We start from the raw sequence: 21,623 nt of genomic DNA, 5'->3' as shown, positions 1-21,623 counted from the left end.
TTTTTTTTTTTTTTTTTTTTTGGCTCGTCACATTTGGGTGCACGAGGGTTAGTGTGCTACTAGCTTACGTGGTGACACGTAGTTAAAGTGAAAGACAACCTCTGCGGCCGGTGACCCTTGGAGAGGCAAAGGAGGCGTTTGAAGCTGAGGTGTGAGGACAGCAAACATTCCTGTCGGTTGCCAGTTAAACGGGTGAATGTAAACGGGGTGGAGGGGTAATTTGGGGAATTGACTTGGGTAGTTCTGGGTTGCAGGTAAAATTTGGAGCACTCGTTGGACACCGTAAAAGCTGTTTCGGTTTGGGGGTTTAAAACAAATATTTGTCCGTACGATAAATTTTTGAGGGGGTTTATTGTTCCGTACGATTCGCTTCAGACCTGGACCAATCAAATTCATCCACGTCACTTACCGGGAACACCGTCGTCCTCTGTCACGTGGCTCTTCCATATTGATTGGTGCGTCTCTTTTTTTTTTATTTATATTTATATTTTTTTTTAGTCCCAAGTGAATATATCGAGAACAGTTTCCAAAATTTATGAAAATAATTTTAAAATAAAAACCTCAAAAATAATAAACATTTTTTATTTATATTATATTTACATTAATAACTACTTGCTTATCTTTTATATTTATTTTTTTTACTTTATTTAAAATTTAATAAAATGTTTAGTTTAAGATTGTTTCTTAACTATTTTAAATATCCTCATTAAAAAATAGTAAAAAATTGAAAAAAAATTCTTACGATCGTTCGATAACTTCACATAAAATGAATTAAATAAAATTATAAACGATATATTTTAGTTTATAATAAGTAGAGAAAAATATTCGAAACGATCTAAATTAATTATTTAATAGCTGAATGTTCGTGTAATGGGTTGGAATAATTTTTAAAATATTATTTGGCATTAAGGAAAATTTATTAATTTTAACGGAAAAAGTACCAAAACAAAAGGTTAAATATGCATTCACTTTAAACTGAACAAAAAGTTGGACTTTATAGTTTATGACTTTAATAAAGCAAGTTGGTGTTTAAATTTCAGAAATCGAATATTTAGAAATTTGTTCTGCTCCTTAAAATTCTTAATTATAATGGGATGAATTCTTACCCATATTTTTAATTTTTAATTTTATATTTAATATATTATACATAAAACGAGTGCTAATGGTGGCCTCAAAGAGGAGTGGATCGTGAGATTCTACATCGGTTGTAGAAGGGAACAAAGCATTCTTTATAAGAGTCTGGAAACTTTTTTTCTAGCAGACGTGTTTTAAAAAACCTTATGGATAAGCCCGTAAGAAAAAACTCAAAAAGAACAATATTTAATAGTAGTTGGCTTGAGCTGTTACAACACTTACTCCAGACACTTGTGATGTGTTAGTATTGAGTTCGTTTTGTTTGGTAATGAGAGATAGAGCTTGTCAACATCCTTCTCTGGTCATGTTGTTGTTGATCAAATGGATGACTATGTGATTGGTACGATAAAATATCAATTGATCCTTCAAAACTCGATCGCTTAGGCCTTGCTCAATCTTCTAAGGAGTTAGTCCCTTGGCTTAACCAACCTCTTACGAGTTCCGTGTAATTAACCTTTGCTCGACCCCTTAGAGGACCAACTAAATGGGTCACAACCAACCCCTTCGATCCTAGTAGTAAGGGTGTTCATTAACGATAATGTTTTTTTTGTTTTATATTTTCTTAAATTGTGTTTTTTTTACTAATAATTATTTTTTATTTCGTTGAATTCAAAGTTGAAATTAATTTGATCTCAAATTGATTATTGAATTTAGCAAAATTTGAAAAATAAGACAACGACAGATTTTTATTGGGCCAAAAGAAAATGGGTCAACATTCACTTTTAGCCCAAATCATGGCTTTTTTTTTTCTTTTTTCTTTTTATAGGTAATTACGTAAATAAGTTAATTTAGAACTATTTTCCAAATTCTCAAACCATTTCGATTTTAAAATAATAGTTATTTACTTTTCGTTCTAATGTAATTTCTATTATAAAAAGGTTAATATTTTAAACCTTAAAAATAATATTTATTTATTTACTCGGATGTATATATATTTATATATAAAAGTGGGACGAGTTCAAGAAATATAATTCTCATCTCCAATCTCATTAAGCTAACGCTCTTTCTCCACTTCCGTCTTTATTCTCCAGAGATCTCTCACTCTGTTTGAGGTGAGTTCTCGCACGGTGCGACGGTGATACTTGTCCAAGACGTGTTATCTGTGACTGCATTTCAAATGTCTTGGTCATGTTTGGTTAGAACGTGTCGTCCATGGTCGCATATCCATTCTAAACTCCTTTTAACTTGCTATCATGTATTATAGGGAATGTGGCTAGTCGTCAATTTTTATTACCCATGTTATATGCTATCAAATATGTGGTTGTTTATTTGCTTTTAACCTATAATATTGATTTCTTATCCATTGTTTTCAATGCACTTTTCGCTCAAGTTTCCTAAAATATTTTCTCTCAAATGTGATCGAGTCTCAATTATACGTCCAATTTGTTTGCGACATACGTTCATATGATGACTTTTTAAATTAGAACAAGTGTAGCACAATTATTGTCTGACTGTGGCTGTGACACATGACACTTAAAAAAAATCAAATTTAGACGAAGAAAATGAATATCAATTACGGTTGAGCGAAGCTCAAACTCCTTCTCTCTCTTCCCACGCACCCAATGCCTTTTCTCCCTCTTCCCGTACCTCCAGCTCCGACGTCATCGTCCATGTCGAAAAAAAAGTGGTTGAGTTTAGAATCTAGTCGTCATTCCTGTTAAAAATGAGAAATAGAATTGGATGGAAGGTGTGTATTCTCATTGATATTCCTAAAGTTAAATAGAATACAAGCTACCCACTCATGCGTACAAAGGAAGAAAATATAAAATAATTAAATATTGAGAATAAAATAAAATATATGGTAAATCAAATCATAAATAAAGAACATTAAAATATAATATCTAAGATATATTCCATAAATAATATATATTTTAAATATTATATCTCAACCATTACACATTACTGCCTCGTATTTTCTACTCTTGGACTTCAAAAATAAAAAATTAAAATTAAAAAATAATATTATACAAAAATTACACAATATTTTTATTAATAAATTAAATTGAGATTTCAACTTTGTTTTGTTTTTTTTTTTATTGAATTTATTATTTTTTAAATTATCCACTAAACCCACTATAATTTTTTATTTTATTTTTTAAAATCCCAAAATATAAAATTAATAGTTACTTATTAAGAAATTGAATATATTTTATTTTATTTTAAGATTTATGTTGTACTGATACCACGAGAATCTTGAAATTTGTCTCTTTTTATTTTAAATATTTGTTGAAAAATGGGACTACCTACTTCAACTAAATTACAATAATACCGCATTTACATTACATCATGGATGCATGTTGGGGTTTGAATTATAACGTTTAACCTACTCCATATAAGAATATCCATACTTCTTTATTAACAAATTGAATTTTTTCGTTCGATAAAGACATAATTATACCGAAGATAATACAACGGAAAAATGGGCCCGATTAAGCTTGAAAACAACAAAAACTCGGATTTTAGAACACGACTCGAGACCCAATGTAGCTTGAAGAGGAAGTCATACCCTTTATAAATTATCTCCAAACTTTTTAATATTGGTTTTAGGTATCGATATTACTTTTGAAAATTTATGGATATCTTTTTAAATTTGTTAATACCAACTGTCCGTAGTCATGATCTTGACACGCTCACAATTAGCCTTGAGGAGAACTCAAGTCCCATATTCATTTTTTGCCCGATTTTACAGCTTTGTTGAACCTTAGGTGAGATTTGTTTTTGCTAAACGAACATTGCTCGTGCAGAATCTAAGTTTATTTGACCACATATGCCGCTTGCGCGTGCATGTTTAATCATCTGTGACACTACCGACTTGCCTCTACACTAGGCCAAGTTATTAGACTCAACCTTGCCTCTACTCGGAGTCAAGGTCTCTCAATGCAACATTTTTCATGGTAATGAGAGAATGGAGATCGTTTATTTACACTTCATAAATTATCTCCAAACTTTTAAATATTGTTTTTAGGGTATTGATGTTACTTTTGAAAATTTATGGATATTTTTAAAATTTGTTAATACCAATTGTCACGGTTGTACTTTTTGAGCCGTGTGCAGTTGTGATCTTGACACGCTCACGACCAACCTTAATGGAAACTCAAGCCTCATATTCATTTTTCGCCTGATTTTGCAATTTTGTCAAACCATAGGCGAGATTTGTTTTCGCCAATCGAACATTACTTGTGTAGAATCCAAGCTTATTCGACCACACACACAGCCGCACGTGCATGGTTAATACTCTACACTACGCAAAGTCATTCGACTCAACTTTGCCTCTACTCGAGACCAAAGTCTCTCAATGTAACGTCGCATCCAACATCATCCCAATTAGCATGATCCTCATGTCTCGACGTCATCCCAAGTCATGGGGTGTTGTCGGCCATCGTAACTTACTCGATCATGCCATCGAGAATGGGTTTACGTGTCGTTCATCTCATTAGAACATTTCGAATATCTATTCATCCGAATGTTATCGAGGTATTAACCCTCCCGTGCCCATGCCATGTCATTTACGGACAGTTGGTGCAAATATTTTTTATTACAAATTTTAAAGTAACAACTTAATTTTTTTATTTGCAATAACGTGTAGTTAAACCAAAATTTATTTTTTAACACGTTATAAATTTATTTTTATTGAAAAAGGAGAAAGAATAAGAAAATGTAAAAAGAAATTAAATAATAATAATAATAATAATAATAAAAATAAACCCGGGTGGTCGTTGCCGTCCAACACGGCCATTGCAATTAACAATCTGAAATCCTTCTGTCATCTATTGTACATTTCGTTCTTCTTTTATCATTTCTGGGCGTAAAAGACTGTGAGAGCGAACGGGACTGCAATTCCTAAGAGATTATCGGCCATGGCGTCGCCCTCTTCCTCTGACGAACCTCCAAATCAATCACAGGAACAGCAGCAATCGCCAGTGAAGGAGAAGGAAAAAGAGTGCGTGTATAAGACCAAAGCCATTCAATTTCTGGGCCGCCCTACGCCTATTGTCCTCCAGAACGATAATGGCCCTTGTCCTCTCCTCGCCATATGTAATCATCTCTCTCTCTATCTTTCTTTACCTTCCGCATCTTAGGGTTTCACTTCTGGATTGCTATCTTTTTCTGCTGCCCGACATTTTTGCTTGCTTTATGTGAAAGTTTCTGGATGCCCGGAGTTGATTTAGTTCTGCGGCGGATGGTTTTTCTTGGATCAGTTGCATTTGGAATTGGATTTTGTTTTCTTTTTCTTCTGCTTCTGTCATTCCTTGTGCTTTTCTGATCGCTGGATGTTCTTGTGCTCTAATGAGTCCGTCTCCTCCAATGCTAAATAGTCTTAGAGATCACGTTTTTCTCAGGGACGATCGAACACTCACTCGCCTATAGTAGGATTGCTTTTAATTCCATTCACTCTGCCTACTAGTTTATTCATTATTTATATATTGAATAATAATAGCCATTTTTAGGGTTTATTACTCTTACTCTCTTCCCCTTCCCTGATAGGCATTAATTCATGTATTTTGGGATTTGTTTTTAATGTTATAATGGAAGCGAAAGAACATGAGCATTTTTTGAGAAGATATAATCTATATTTTTGATTCATCAGAAATAGCAATCTAGTAAGGCTAGATTTGTTATTAGCTTCACTTTGAAATTAAGACCTCAGGATACCATATGAAAACTTACCATTGTAGATTAGATTTTTATTATCTGTACATACAAATATTGGAATTCGCTCAGAACTTACTATGATTTCAAAGTGTTTAAAGTTGAAATGTAAAGGGCATAAACTTGAGGGCAAATGGTTTATATTTTCGATACCTTAATGTTCTCTTGGTTGCTCATTTGCAAACTAATGCACACACAATGAGGCTCGTTCTATCAAATTCTTACTGCTAATTTCATCCAAATCAGTCCAACTGCTTCTTAACAGTGTTGAAGAATCACAAAATGAAGAGAAAGCCATTGAGACTTTCTCTCATTAACTATGATGAGATGTACAGTGCAGCCATGTCTATAGCCTGAGGAAAGACCCCACTCACTGCTCTTTCAGTGTAACATACTACGAATTACAACTCTAGTAACAAATAACAATGTTGAAACTGAAAAATACTATCTTAACAGTTTAATACTAAACAAAACAATGAACTAATAACACCCCGTGGTCGGTAGATGTTGGAATCCGTTATGTTCTGTTTTGAACTTCCAATTGACGGTCTTCTCAAATCTCATCATAGAATGTTCTTTTGTTCAAACATTCTGAATGAAGAATTTTTACTCGTGCATTTATAGAATTTATTGGCAGGAGAACAAGGAGCTGTCCCAATGACCCTGGAATCTCTAAAAAAATAAAGAACTTTTTTCATAAATGATAAATTATGCATTAAAATATTGTATATGCGGTGTCTGGCTTATCAGAATATTGTGCACCTCTTTTATGTTGGATTTTGTTGTTTTGCTATTTTCTTGGAAGTATTAGAAGCAATAGTTACGAAAATTTCAATGTTTTTAGCTAGCTTAATATTGATGAAAACTAAAAGGAACAGGTTTCAGGCAACCAAGGAGACTCATTCTATAAAGATTCTTTTATTTTATTATTATTTGGCTTCTTTTGTCGTTCTTTTCTGTTAGACTAGCAAAAGTCCATCGTTGGTTATTCATGTTGGGGTTGTTGCAGGTAATGTTCTCTTGTTGAGGAACAACTTAAATTTGGGTCCAGATGCAACAGAAGTGTCGCAGGAGAAATTGTTATCTCTTGTTGCTGAACGGTTGATTGATTCAAATAGTAATGTTGATGTAAATAATTTTCTTCTGCATACTTTATGAAAATTTTCTCCCACCCCGTTTTCGCCTTATTTGGTTCTTAGATAGTCTCTTGTTGGGTAACAGAACAAAGATGCTGGTTTTGTTGAGAATCAACAACAGAACATTGCTGATGCCATTGATCTGCTGCCACGGCTAGCAACAGGGATAGATGTAAATATTAAGTTTAGGAGGTAGTATAGGCGTTAATTCTCTCCTAGTCTTTTTGTTTTTGCCTCCCTTTTCTGAACTAAGTTTAATGTTGTACTTGCAGGATTGATGATTTTGAATTCACTCCAGAATGTGCCATTTTTGATTTGTTGGATATCCCTCTGTATCATGGTTGGATTGTTGATTCTCAGGTTCTTATATACTTTCTTTCTAATTACTAAGATAAATTTAATTAACAATACTATATAGTTTCTTGTGCTCTTTTTTGGTTTTCATCCCTATTGCTGAGTTGTAGGCATGTGGCTTTATCAATGTCTTTTTTTTTTTCTTTTAATGAGAAAGGAACATTTTAATTGAAGAAATGAAAAAAAAAAAAAAAAAAAATCCAAAAGGAGTGAGAAGAATTAGAAAACAAAGTTACAAAGGGTAAACGAAATCTTCCAATTTAAGCAAAAGCTCTGCACAGAAAAGCCAATGAAAGAATTGGTAAGAGAGCCCCAAGGAGAAGCTTTGAGATGAATTAACTCAAAACAATCCATCTACAAACATTACTCGTCTCTCCAACCATAATTCTAAAATCAAAGCTTTGACTGCATTGACCCAAAGTAATTGAGAGCGAAGGCAAGGAAAGACCTAACCAAGTTGAAGGATGTTACTTTTGGCATCCAAAGAGAAAATCCACAGCAAGCTGCAAATGCTGAAAATTTTGAACCAACAAGTCGAAGAAAACAAGCATTCAAATTATAGATGATTAAGAAACATGTAAAGGAAGCATTTCTTGGATTAAGGTAGACCAAGATATAAGAATGGCAGAGATTCAATGGAGAATTAAGGATTGTGAATGTAGCCCCAAACCCATTGAATCCATTTCGTGTCGAAACACTTTAATTTCATTACTTTAAGAAAGTCCCAATCAACCAAAATAAAAACATTTTTCAATGTCAGGCTTTGAAATCCAAGCTTTTGGCATCTTAACCCTATAAGTACTCCAGAACTTCATTGGCTATTAATTTGGGATCCAAGATTTTCCTACCTCAATAAAAGCACTTTAAGAAACTGATATGATTGAAGGCAATGCTCAGCAGTAACCTTAGGTAGGACCTTCTTAACCGGTGATGTTAAATTAATGGGATGAGGGTATCTAATCGAAGAAAGGGACTTTTTTATTCTGAATTGAACAAATAAATTTCTCTCTTAAACAAAATTTCACATGACCATTGGTGTAAAATTCCTTGAAAAGTCTAGAAAAATTCCCTTTCTAACAAATTTCATAATTTAATAAAGAATTCAATGGTAACCACCCTGAGTTGACCTAGTGGTCAAGAAGGGTCATGCAAAATAAAGAGCTTAGAGGGAATGAGTTCAAGCCATGGTGACCACCTACCTAAGATTGAACAATATATGAGTTACTATGGAAACTAAATGCAGTAAGATTAGAGGCTGTCCTGTTGAGATGTGCACAAGCTGGTCTGGACATTCATGGTTATAAAAAAGAAAATAATTCAATGGTAAATCTATAAAAAAACCAGGGCTTTATTTAATTATTTTTTCCAGACCTTTAATAGCTTTTTATATTTCCTCATCAGAGAAAGGAGTTATTAACAAACTGTTTTCTGCTTCTGAAATAACATTCCAGTGAGATACTGGGGGATGAATCTAGCTTGATGTATACAGAAGAGAAAGAACTAGTAATCTCAGTTTCAATTGAACTAAAAGGCATAAATGAATTACCATTTGCTGAGTGGAGCTCTGAAATCAGGAGCTTTCTTTTCTTTTTTTTTTCACAGCCAAAAAACTGTGGTAAAAGCTAGTGTTCTCATTTCCAGATTTTAACCACTGCAACGTACTTTTTTTAATCAAATTTCTTTCTTCCTTCAAATAGTGGTCCATCACTCGCCTTTAGCTAAAGAACAAGAACTACTCTCTTGAGAAGAAAAAAACCCTGATTCTGATTTCTTACCAAGCAAATCAATTTACGCAAGCAGATTTTTTTCTACAACATTTCTCTTTACTTGATTGATCAGCCTTTGGGGGTACTATTTAAAAAATAGAAATGCGGGATTATGAAGCTTGGTGGTAGCCTTCAGGGTTCTCCGTCACTTGGATTCTCTGAACTTGACCACTAAAGAACTATGATGGATACACCATGTCTACGATCTAGCTTTTTATTTCTTGATTGGAACCACCATAGAACTTGTTGGCAGTTGGCACAAAGACATGTTTGGAACCACCATAGCTTTTTGTTTTGAAAATCTTTTCAGACACTTTATTGATAGTGGGAGTAGAGCAGTCTGCTATCTTTAGCCAGCCATTTGGATTACCTTTTCATTTAGCACCCCCTGCCGCCATTTGTTTCATCCTAGTCCTTTCTACGTGTAGGATCATGATACAGCTAATGCAATTGGTTCCAAGTCCTACAACGCTATTATGGAGGAGCTCGTTGCTCTGGAAACACAACACATGGAGGGTCAGTGTACGAACAATCCTGAAGATGACTGTATTGATTTTGTAGCTGCAACAACAGCAACACTTGGAGTACCATCTCCAAGTCTTTCAAAAGCTCGATCTTTTGATGAATCACCTCGTTCAGTCTTTGATGAGCAACAAATGAGAAAAGGGGATCTTGAAGAAGAGGCAGAGTTATTGAGAGCCTTGAAGTTGTCTGAATCTGAAACACCAATCTTAATGAGTAATCATGGTGTTGCCAACGCTGATGGGGATACTAACTCCACTAAATTGGATGAGGAGCTATCTCCTGAAAAGGTTTCAGTCATAGATTCTGTGGTGAAGACCGTAGCAAAAGACACCTGTGCTGCAGACAATAATCTTAGCCAGCAGTCAGATTCATCCATTGCAGATTCTTGCAAAATTCCATTGAGCAAGACTGATGAAGATGTGTCCCCTATTTCCAATGCAACGGAGCCAGTAAGCTCTTCACCATTGACGACTGATGCGGGAAAGCACCTTGATTGGACTGTTGAGTCTGAAGGGCATAAGATTTGCCCTGATTTGCTGGAGAAGGATAATCATGAAACATTGACTGAGACTGTCACCAGTTCTGGAAGAGAGGGTGCCTTGGTGAATGATAGTCCTGAGGATATTTCTCACATGAACGATAAAAGTGCTTTTTCAGCTGCTTTTGAAACAGTTGACCATAGACCGGTTGATAAGGAAGGCCCAATTGAACTTTCTGGCCTGTCTCCATCTGTTACTCGTACAGATTCAGCAGGTGGTAAAACTCAATGTATTGATGTACCTGAAGGTTTGAATTCAATTGTTGGTAGCGAGCCCATATATGAAGGAGAGGAATGTATATTGGATCCAGGAAGTTCAGTTCTTGAAGTTCGAGAGCCTGTATATGAAGGCGAAGTAGTTATTGCAGAACAAGGTTGTGGAAGCTCTGTAAATTTCTGTAGTCCACCGTCAAAGGATGAAATTAGTCCAAAACAAGGTGGAAGTGATTTATACCAGTTAATGATCCTTCCACTTACCAATATTATATTTATGCCCTTATACTCACCAGGGAGAAATTTCTTCTTAATTGTTATCAGGGGAGCTGATTAGGAATTTTTTGAAGAATAATGCTAGTCAGTTAACTTTTTACGGGTTGGTTCCTGCTTGTCATTCTCAATTTCATTGCTGGGCATTTTTTTGTTTAATTACATTGTTATCGTACAGTTCCTCCATAGTTATTATTATTGCTTTTGCAGCCTTTTCTGTTTACAAGATGGCCTTAAAGAGCGTGAGCTTTGTGTTTTTTTCCGTAATAATCACTTCAGCACTATGTTTAAGGTCAGCAAGAACTTAAATTGTATAATTTTTTTTCCGGCTCCTAGGGCTGTTGGCTTACAGTTACTAATATGAAAATGGTGGGTTCAGCTTTTACATTTAGCTGACCCCGTACTTTTAGTTGAACAATCGATACCAATTTTGTCTCATCACATCTTCAGCTTGATGGCCAGCTTTATCTTTTAGCTACAGACCAAGGTTACATTCATCAACCTGATTTGGTGTGGGAAAAGCTAAATGAGGTAAATCTACGCAGTGAACTTTCTACTGGCATAAATAACTTGGGGCATTTTGCTTCGTTAAAATAGTAATAACAATAAATTTTAAATGAAAACGAAGTAGACATGGAAGCTATAATGATAGTTTAATGATTTGAAAACGTCCTTCGCATGTTCACCTTGATATTTCTCTTAGCTATTTCAAACACTAATCAGGCCCCGCAATTGTACTAATGAACCTTACTTTGACTCAGTTTGTTGATTATTCTATCCAACGTGTCACATCAAATATTTTGCAGGTAAATGGAGACACTTTGTTTATGACGAGCAATTTCAAAGAATTCAAAGTAGAAAGTCATTCAAATGAATCTTGGGATGAACAGAATGCTTTGACAAGCACAGCGGTTTGTGTTTAAAATATTCGAACAATTTTTTACTGCTCCAACCTTTTTTTCTTCAGTAATTTACTGAGATTATTTTGTACATGCTACAGGACTATCTTGCTAGCATTGATGCTGCGAAACATGCCGGATTGGATTTTAAGTAACTTCCTATCTCGTTACCTGTAGTATTATTTACTCTTCTCACAAAAACATGTGAATTAATGCTAGGGAAGTATTAACTTTTTTTTTTTAATATGAAATTGCTTGTGTAGCCCTTCCTGATAATCTTTCAGTGCATATTTTCTTGTTTTTGTGTTTCTTCGGATTAGATGGTCGTAATCTTTCAGGGAACTAATCAAGTAATGGTTTTCTCCCCCTAATCTTTGTTATGTGTGATTTCATTCCTGAACTGTATAATAGTTTGGTTAGCTAGAAATTCTAGTTTCGCCAGTATTTAAAAGTGGAATTGAATTTTATAAGAAAAAGAATACCGAATGTTCTTTTCAGTGAAAAAACATTCACCGTAGTGTTTTAGAAATTCACTTGATACTCCAAGTACATGCCAGTTCCCGTCAGTTGTTAATTAAGAAATTTGACTCATGATTTACAGACTAGGGCTTACTGCTGAATGATCATACTGATATTAAAAATTTTTGCTTCATTCTTGTCGCAGTTCTGACCTACAATTAGCAATAGCCCTGCAACAGCAGGAGTTTGAACAACAACCACAGCGACAAAATGTGCAGCAGCCATCTTCAGGCGGCAGTTCAACGCTGGTTGTGGGTCCTCAGGTAGAGTTTGCTTATGCTTCTACTTTATCTTCATGCCATAGATTCTCAGCATCCATTTTTTATTTTTTATGGCATATTTCATCCGGACCTGGTCACTTATGCTTTCCATAGTTGTGATCTTCAAGGAAACTAGCAAAAAGACATGCCCCCAATTAAAAATCTTACAAGTTTAGTTGAACTTTCAAAATTTGGTGGATAAGAAGTCTCTAAAATTTAAGAAATATTTAGTTGGTCTCTAAACTTTAAACTTCATCAAGTCCTTTAACTTTCTTAAGTTGGCTAAGTTGTAAAATAATACCTTTGAAATTTGCCATTTATTTTAAGAATACCCTATTCTTTTAAAGGTTGCGATATTATTCTTTTCCTTTTATAAATGTTTCAAAGCCTCCATTGGAGTAGAAATTGGTAGAAATCCGTTAGATTGGTAGACAAAAATTGAGACATATGGTGGTGATCTAGAATGAAAATTGAGACCTGAACACCACCGAACCTGTTTCAAGTCCCAAATTTAATCCAAAATTTTGAAGGACTTCTACTCCTTGATCTCCACAACAACAAAGAACTTGAGAGAAATGTACTGTTCTATTGGAAATCAACAATGTCAACAATGTTCACCGTATAATATCATCAGCCTAACAGTTCGAAAACGGAAAAGATGAAGAACAACAAAATACTCCTGGGTCCGGCTATTCGGGAGCCAGTTCCTCTCCTCCCAAAAGGCAATCAGCCACTTCAAAATTCACGTACCTTTAGCTAGCTTCCCAAATCCCTACATAAACCCACATTTTGGTCCCCACCTTATGGTAAGCGCTCAGCCACTCATCCCCTTAACCAGCTGTATCATGTAAATTTCCCCCTTTTCCCTTCGTTGCACATGTCTGTATAATTGGAGGCCTCAAGGGTAATATTATAACTTTTTAAAAAATACGAGTATTTTTTAAATGAAGGACGAAGTTGAAAATTAGAGAAATCTATTAGATACTTTTTATGTTTGATAACTTTATTAGACAATTGAAAGTTCAATGATTTATATCATACACTTGTTGAAGTTTAGGGGATCTATTGAACTAGGTTGGGAACTAAACTTGTAATTCAACCAAAATTCTACAAGATAACTTACAAAAAGAAATTGTCAATCTAATCCAATTTATTTTTCTATTATTTAATTTTTCATTTGTAAAAAGAAAAAGCATATTTCGTTTAGGTCTTGCATCTACTTGCACCATATATTGCAACATTCTTCCTCGGAAGTTTTTTTTAGGTTTTTGGTCTTCTCAAAGTTTTGTAGAACCCGCCCCATTTCCATCTCCATTTCCCCATTTACTTCAAAAAAAAAAAAAAAAAAAAAAAAAAAAAAAAAAAGCAATTGTATCTGAGAGTCATTTTGCAGGTGCCTGGAACCAGTGGCAAAACCCCGCCATCTTCTTCGTCAAGGACTGACATGAAATCGAAGGAGAAGTGCAGTGTGATGTGAATTTTGCTTTGCAGATTCCGTAGGAAATCATTTATATTTTGTTCCCTGTAAATGGTTTGTTGTCTTCTCAATTGAACCGCATGCTGTTGACTAACCTAATTCCTTACGACAGTATGGATGCAGTTTTCCATTTTGTATATAAAGGAGTATATATCCCATTCCCCCATTTCTGTAGGCTCATAATATCTTTTCTTCTGGATATTAACATCAGAGGATATGTAAGAAACGCAGAGCTATGTATCTTAAACATCAATTGGAAAGCCAAGTACGCACTCTCTCCCTCTTTGTGGTATAAATGATTATTTGTTTCTTTCATTGCACCTATGAAAGAGTTCTACATTTCAATATTACAGGGAATATAATGTTTACTCTTTTAAGGGTTCAACCCAAGGCCACCGCTAACCGATATTGTCCTCTTTAGACTAATTTATGGGCGAACCACTCATCAGGTTCTTCCTCAATTTTTTGCTGAAACTAGCAATATTAAGGCTGTTGTTTTTGTTTTTTAGTTTTCTGTTTTTTGAAATTTATGTGTATTTCTTCTTGGACTTTGTTCTATTATTTTCATCTTTCTAAAAGAAACGTTTGAGTTCTTGGTCAAATTCGTTCGTCCAACATAAACAAGTTTTAAAAAAACTACAATTTTTTTTTTTTTTTTTTAGTTTTTAACATTTGACTCAGCATAGATAGGCCTGCTTCTCTTGATTAAGCGATGTGTATGATCCTTGTGAACCCTATATTCCTCATTAAGAGTTTTTATTTATTTATTTTATTTTACTATTTTACACACTTAAAAATTTATGTGATTTTCTATGTTAGGCTTTTCTTTCCCTGTGTGGGTCAGAGCCTAGCCCAGAAGAGCTTTAAGCTTTGGGCCAGAAGGCCCAGAGTAATCGCAGGCCGGGTCCGCCATCCAAATTGATGTCGCTGCCGTCCTCTCTTTCCTTATCCCATAAAATCCCATACACTTAACACTATTACTATATAAACTAAAAATAAAATAGCAATAAATGGAAGAAGAGGGTTAGGTTCTTAATGCTTATAAATAACTTTTAAAATATAATTATTCAACCATATTTTTCAGCTTAATAATATAAATAAAAAAAAAAAGGGTTTGATTTGACTTTATCCTACCAAATTAGCGCTATAATTTACTCCCACTTCTATTTTATTGGCTAATTATTGTTTTCAATTAATTTAACCAACGAATTGACTTTGGAACATTCATTAAAGAAAAAGAAGAAAAAAAAATGTATTATATTATATATATTTGGGAGCCGATGAAACAAATAAAACGAAAGCTCAGACATGGTGTGGGTCCCACTCCCTATTTTGACCACTTTATTTACTGTTAATTAATATTACCATTTTATTTATTTATTTTAAAAGTGGGGACCACGGAAACACACACGGTCGCTATCTAGTGGGGGCGGGGGATGTCGAGTACGCGACAAAAGAGCAAAAGCTGTGAGAAGTGGACCCCACCCACTACTTGCCGCCATCTCCACCACCCACCATTTTCTTTTTTCTTTTTTTTTTTTCCAAAAGTTTTATATATTTTTTCACGCAATCGATGAAATCGGACGGCTCAAAATGGTGATTACATATAGATTAAATTTTAATGCAACATAGCTAAAGAACAAAGAAAATTAATTACATTAATTCGTTAATTACTAAATTATGATAATTATGTTATTTTAGTATCTAGATAATTAATAGATTATGTAGTGGTCTAAAACTAATATTCTAAGTAATTTTTTCTCTTAAGATTGGTTAAGTAGGTTTAAGTAAGTAATAATTAATGGTTTTGTTGCTTTATTAACAAATAATAATAATAACATATATAAACATGAAATGTATGCGAGTTGATGAGTAAGTAGAAACTTTTTTCTATCAGACACATTTTATAATTACGAGACTGAAGACAATGACAAAAGACAATATTGAACGATAAGATTGGACTATTAATGCTCCTTAAATGCATATGAGTTAAAATAAAATAGAAATAAAGGCAACAACGAAAAATTTTATTTTATTTATTTTCTATTCTCAATCTTTTTGTTAGGGTGTTTGTGAGTTAAATTTTTATTTTTACTTAAAATAAAATATATATTTTGGAGGTGAGAATATTGTCTAAGAGTTGTTAAAAAATAAATAATTATAAAAAAAAATTATATATGTATATATATTTGAATATATTGTATATTTATAATATAATAATAATTATTATTATTTAATCTAAAACATCACATCTAACATATCCCATCCGATTTGCCCAATTAATACTCCATTCAGACTATCGCGAAAAAAGTTAAAATAATAATTTTAAAAAATTAAGAGAAAAAAAAAAACGAAAAAAAAGGGGCCAATCCAACGGCTTGTATCATCCCATCAAATCAAGAAACCTGATTATCCGGTAGTTGATGGAAGTGGGGCCCTCCCGCCCTACCAACTTCGCGCCTAAACGCTTGTTACGTAGTCGTTTTGTGTCTAACCAACCCTTCCCTTAATTTTTAATTTATTCATGAATTAATTTGATTTTTAGATTTTTCTAATTAAAAAAATTCAATTATCTATCATATTCCTAAGTTTCAAATACTCGGTTAATTACAAACTTAATATTTTTAAATCTTTATAATAATATTAAAAATAAAATTAGGTTGAGTTAGGTTGTTACACTATTTCGAATTATTTCGAATTAGTCGAGTTGACTTGACAAAAAAATGTCAACCACTAACTGACCTAATTTTTTTATATGAATACTTTAGCTATTAATCTCAAAAAATGATGTCGAAAATCAACCATTTTTTAATTGAGGCACAACTATTTTATTTCGTGTATTTTTCACGAATTATTTTATATACATTTATAAACCAACCCTCCTTTTAGCTGATTTTGAGTAAAAATATAATAGCTTTTAGGAAAAAAAACGAACCAAGCGATAAAGATAGGTTGAATAAAGACGTGGATACCAATCATTTCTTTATCGGACCAATAATTTATTTTATTTTTAAAAAAAATATGTCATTTTAATTAAATAAATAAATAAAACTCTCCAATAATATTTAAAAAAAAAACCAAAATAAACACTTATTGAGTATTTAATTGGTTTGGCAATTTTAGGTCTTTCTTTGGACGTCTCATCTTCCCTAAAGGCTCAACCAAACATAATTAATTAATTAATTAAATTAAATTAAATATCAAAATTAATAAAGAAAAAGGAAAATGTGTCAGGGTGCGGGCATAGAGAAGAGCAGCTTTATCTTCCTTTAATTAAATATTTATTTATTTATTTAAATAAAAAATAAAAAAAATTAATGATTCGGTAGCCTCTGTTATCAATGACCCTTTTGCCCTAACACAAAACAAATTCTCTTTCTCTCTCTTGTTCTTCTTCTTCTTCTTCTTCTTCTTCTTCCTCTTTTTCTCTGTTTGTACAATTTTCTGAAATTCTCAGAGGTGTTGCAGAAAGTTTTGTCTCGGATCCCTATATACTCCTCTCTTTCTCTCTCTTCTTCTTCTTCATTTCACTCCATTAACGACAAACTGTCTCTTATTCATCATCAAATTCGATCAAAATTGAATCCCAACAATTTCCACTATCGATCTCACCTCGCGGCTTCTGTTCTTTCTAATTACTGCTGTTTTTGTGTTAATTTTACTCTACTGCGGGTTTTGTGGGGGTTTGAAATGCAAGAAGCTGGGTTGGGAATCATGAATGGTGGTGCGTCTAGCGGTGATGTTTTGGTTTCCGGTGAGGGGGTTCATAATGCCCAACTCAAGGCGGAGATTGCTACTCATCCACTTTATGAGCAGCTTCTTTCCGCTCATGTTGCTTGTCTTCGTGTTGCTACGCCGATTGATAAGCTTCCGATGATCGATGCTCAGCTTTCTCAATCGCATCATGTTTTGCGCTCTTATGCTTCCTCTCTTCAAAATGCTCATTCCTTGTCGCCTCATGACCGCCAGGAACTCGATAATTTTCTGGTGATTTTGTTTTTTCATTTGGTTGAGAGTCTTGCTTGTTTTGTGTTCTGGGTTGAAATTGGGTTTCATTTTATGATGGATTCTTTTTTTGTTGTTCAGGCTCAGTATATGATCGTTTTGTTCTCTTTCAAAGATCAGCTTCAACAGCATGTGAGATTTCACGCAGTGGAGGCTGTTATGGCCTGCCGTGAAATTGAAAGTACTCTACAAGCTCTAACAGGTATATAGTTCATGTCTGTTCTTTTGAAAACCCACTTGAAATCCAAAAAAGAAAAACGAAGCGAAACCCATGATTTGAACTTAGACATGGATTCTTTGTGTTATAGTATTGAAGTTAGAACTTAGAACCTGTTTGAATTTGGAAGCATTTGGGGAGATGGGGTAAGGAAGTAAAGAGGAGTAATATGAAAGGGAAGGGCATAGGGGTTTGGTTTTGGGGTTTGAAGGATGATGGACACTGTGAGAGCAGGCTTGGAAGTGGGTGCAAAAGGGTTCTACTTGGACATACCAAGTTTGTAGTTGGGTTTGGTGAGGACACCAACCGATAAGGTTGCTTGCCTTGGCAATATTTGTTCCATCTCTATACAATATTAATATTCTTCCTATTATTATACTTGTTCATCTTTTTGCTTTGTAAAGATGGTGCATGAACCTCGCTGGCTACTCCTTTTCCTCTCCCTATTCTGTGTGTATATGTACCTAGGAATAGTCCAAGGTTTCCATATTTTTGTAAAGAATGTTTCGTTTCCCTCTCCAACCAATGTGCGATCTCACAACCCACCCCTTAGAGGCCAGAGTCCTAGCTCTCACACCCCTTAGTTGTTTGACTATGATATTATATGTAACAATTCATTCAAGCCTAATTCTATCAGATATTGTCTGATTTGGCCAGTTACATCTAGTTGTCTCCCTCATGGTTTTAAAATATGTCTAGAGAGAGGTTTCCACACCCTTATAAGGAATAGTTCGTTTCCCTCTCCAACCGATGTGGGATCTCACAATCCACCTCCCTTGGGGTCAGCGTCCTCACTAGCACACTGCTCGGTGTCTAGCTCTGATACTATTTGTAATAGCTCAAGCTCACCGCATATTGTTCTCTTTGTGCTTTTCCTTTTGGGTTTTCACTCAAAATTTTTTAAATGCATCTACTAAAAAAAGATTTACACATCCTTATAAAGAATGTTTTGTTCCACTCTCCAATCATTATATGATTTCTCAACATATATAGGCCATAAGAGCTACACTCATCCCGCATGATTACCTTAATCACAACGGATCCTTTTCGAGGATATCGATATACCCAACAAGATAAGTTTTATTGCTTAAAAAGTCTTCATTGGTGAGTGAACTTTTTAGTTACATGATTAACCAAACAATTTGCTTAATGTAAGTGTTGCCATCCAAGCAGTTGATTGGGGGGATTAAAGGAAGTACACATGTTATCATAAAGTAATCTGTTGCTTATTGATAGGTTTGCCAGTTTTAGACCTGTCCACCTATAATGGTCCCTAGGTTCTCAATTTATGTACCTCCATGGAGCTCATGATCAGTTATTTTGCTTTGTAGAACACATAGAAACTATTCATTACTGTGTCTGCCAATGGGTGCTGCTGAGGACCTAAGGGCTGTGGTGTAGGGTCTTAAGTGCCTACACAAGCTTTTATATGAAGGACCCTATGCCGCCTAAAGGGCATTGGAGGCTCATCCTGACAGTATTTAACTAAATGGCTACACTTTAGGCAGCTTTTTTGGTCTGCTAAATTTGGATCGGTTAGAAAAAGAGCCCAACATTGGGTAAACAAGTCAAACAAATTATTACTATCATTCAAAATTTTTAGGCATTTATGTCGTCTTTTTTTAGCGGGAGATTCAATTTCTCTCTTCCTCTAGAGATTCTTAATCGATTGGAGATTAGAAGAGAAATGAAACATTATTTATAAGGACGCGGAAGTCTCTCCCTAATAGACGTGTTTTAGAACCGTGAGATTGACGGTGATACATAATAGGTCAAAGTAGACAATATCTGCTAATGATGGGCTTGAGACGTTACAAATGGAATCAGAGCCAGACATCGAGTGGTGTGCTAGCGAGGATGCTGGCCTCTATGGGGGTGGATTGTGAGTTCCTACATCGGTTGGAGAGGAGAACGTAGCATTCTTTATAAGGGTGTAGCAATCTCTCTCTAGTAGATGCGTTTTAAAATTATAAGGTTGACGGTGATACGTAACGGGACTAAAGCGGATAATATCTGTTGGTGATGAATTTGGGCCGTTACTGTTACCAAACATGTACTGATAATATAAGGGTTGAAGTGCCTTTTACCAACTTCGTATGCTAATTTAACATGTTCCTTCAGGAGTAAACCTTGATGAAGGCACTGGTTTAACAATGTCCGACAATGACGACGATGATGTTCCAATGGACTTCTCACTCGATCAATCTAGCACTGATGCACACGACATGATGGGGTTCGGACCGCTGCTTCCGACCGAATCCGAAAGGTCGTTAATGGAGAGGGTTCGACAAGAACTAAAGATTGAGCTGAAACAGGTTCCTTTTTTTCCCATTACATTGGAGATTGAAGAGGCAAAAACAAAGAACTAATGGAGGAACATGTTTTTGTAGGGTTTCAAGTCAAGAATTGAAGATGTGAGAGAGGAAATATTGAGAAAAAGAAGGGCAGGGAAGCTACCTGGGGATACAACTACAGTTTTGAAGAACTGGTGGCAGCAACATTCTAAGTGGCCTTACCCAACTGTAAGTATTAAACAAACAAAACATGTTTCGAAACGATGAATTCTAAGTTCGAATCTTTACAATGTCACCCGTCTTCCCGATTTTCAGGAAGACGACAAGTCGATGCTGGTGGAGGAGACGGGTTTACAGCTGAAACAAATAAACAATTGGTTCATCAACCAAAGGAAGAGAAACTGGCACAGCAACACTCAGTCAGTGACATTCTTGAAGTCCAAGCGCAAGAGATAATAAAAACAACAACTTTCATCAAATTATATGAAATATTTTTATAGCTTTGGGAAAAAGTTCCGACAAAAAGAGTGACAGAAACATAGGATTAAGAACATTGTGACAGAGATTGGATTAACATGTCTTTTGTTTAAGGTTGTAAATTGTTCCTTTTTAACACATCAAATTCAATGCAAAAGCAAAAATAAGTGAATATTGAGGATATAAATAATTTAATTAATGGTTTGGAAATTAGGTTTATCCTGAAAATATTATTTATTTACTATTTTCTTTAAATTACAATGAAATTAATTAAATTTATAATCTCAACCAATTATAAGTATATATGATTCAAGTTTTTTTTTTTTTTTTTTTTTTTTTGGGCTTATTGTTACAGCTACAATATATTAAGAATTAATTTAGAATTAAAAATAATAAATTATAATAACTAATAATTGAACCATTTTTAAAAAAAAAAAGAAAAAGAAGTTATATTAATATTTTGGGAGAGGCTTTGCGGGCCAATAATGGGCTTCCATGGTTGTCATGGGCCTCAAACCAGCCCATTTTACTCCAATATTTCGACTAAACACTTAAAAAGATTTTAAATTAGATAAAAATGGGTTAAAATATAATACTTATTACATATATCAATCATCTTTAATTTTTTTTCCAAAAAATTTTCTTTGATTTAGGGAGTGAAAATAAATTATGAATAATAATAATAATAATAATAATAATGTTTTTTTTATTTATTTAGAACCTTGGCAATGATTCAATTATAGGAATTTTGATAACGAAAATGATTTTTTATGGAATACATGAGCCCGTCACATTATTTCTATGAGCATTTCCGTAAGAAATGAACGTTTACATAATAGATAAACTCGTCACATTATTTTTATGAGTATTTTCATAAAACCAGTTT

The 21,623-nt window shown here is 34.1% G+C and overlaps 2 protein-coding genes and 1 long non-coding RNA gene across 3 annotated transcripts; 2 read left to right on the top strand and 1 right to left on the bottom strand.

Annotated features, from left to right (window-relative positions):
* The first annotated feature begins 4,855 nt into the window (after positions 1–4,855).
* LOC111430296 (ubiquitin carboxyl-terminal hydrolase MINDY-1-like) lies at positions 4,856–14,040 on the top strand. Its single transcript, XM_023066492.1, has 12 exons — positions 4,856–5,169; positions 6,794–6,912; positions 7,006–7,112; positions 7,193–7,280; positions 9,469–10,540; positions 10,641–10,695; positions 10,800–10,881; positions 11,040–11,120; positions 11,396–11,500; positions 11,590–11,639; positions 12,153–12,270; positions 13,661–14,040. Exons 1-12 carry the CDS (start codon positions 4,992–4,994, stop codon positions 13,742–13,744), a joined length of 2,139 nt encoding a protein of 712 aa, XP_022922260.1. The 5' UTR covers positions 4,856–4,991; the 3' UTR covers positions 13,745–14,040.
* On the bottom strand, positions 6,082–19,865 carry LOC111430304. Its single transcript, XR_002708313.1, has 3 exons — positions 19,731–19,865; positions 14,531–14,533; positions 6,082–6,091 (listed from the first exon to the last, which is right to left on the bottom strand). It is a non-coding gene; the product is annotated as an uncharacterized LOC111430304 (long non-coding RNA).
* LOC111430303 (homeobox protein knotted-1-like 7) lies at positions 17,089–20,915 on the top strand. The gene is made up of 5 exons (XM_023066504.1): positions 17,089–17,731; positions 17,831–17,951; positions 20,088–20,281; positions 20,357–20,488; positions 20,576–20,915. Exons 1-5 carry the CDS (start codon positions 17,435–17,437, stop codon positions 20,714–20,716), a joined length of 885 nt encoding a protein of 294 aa, XP_022922272.1. The 5' UTR covers positions 17,089–17,434; the 3' UTR covers positions 20,717–20,915.
* Positions 20,916–21,623: the final 708 nt, after the last annotated feature.

This window comes from Cucurbita moschata, unplaced genomic scaffold (assembly GCF_002738365.1).
Source record: "Cucurbita moschata cultivar Rifu unplaced genomic scaffold, Cmos_1.0 Cmo_Scf00033, whole genome shotgun sequence".
Classification (NCBI taxonomy): domain Eukaryota; kingdom Viridiplantae; phylum Streptophyta; class Magnoliopsida; order Cucurbitales; family Cucurbitaceae; genus Cucurbita; species Cucurbita moschata.
This window is presented reverse-complemented; position numbering and strand designations above follow the sequence as displayed.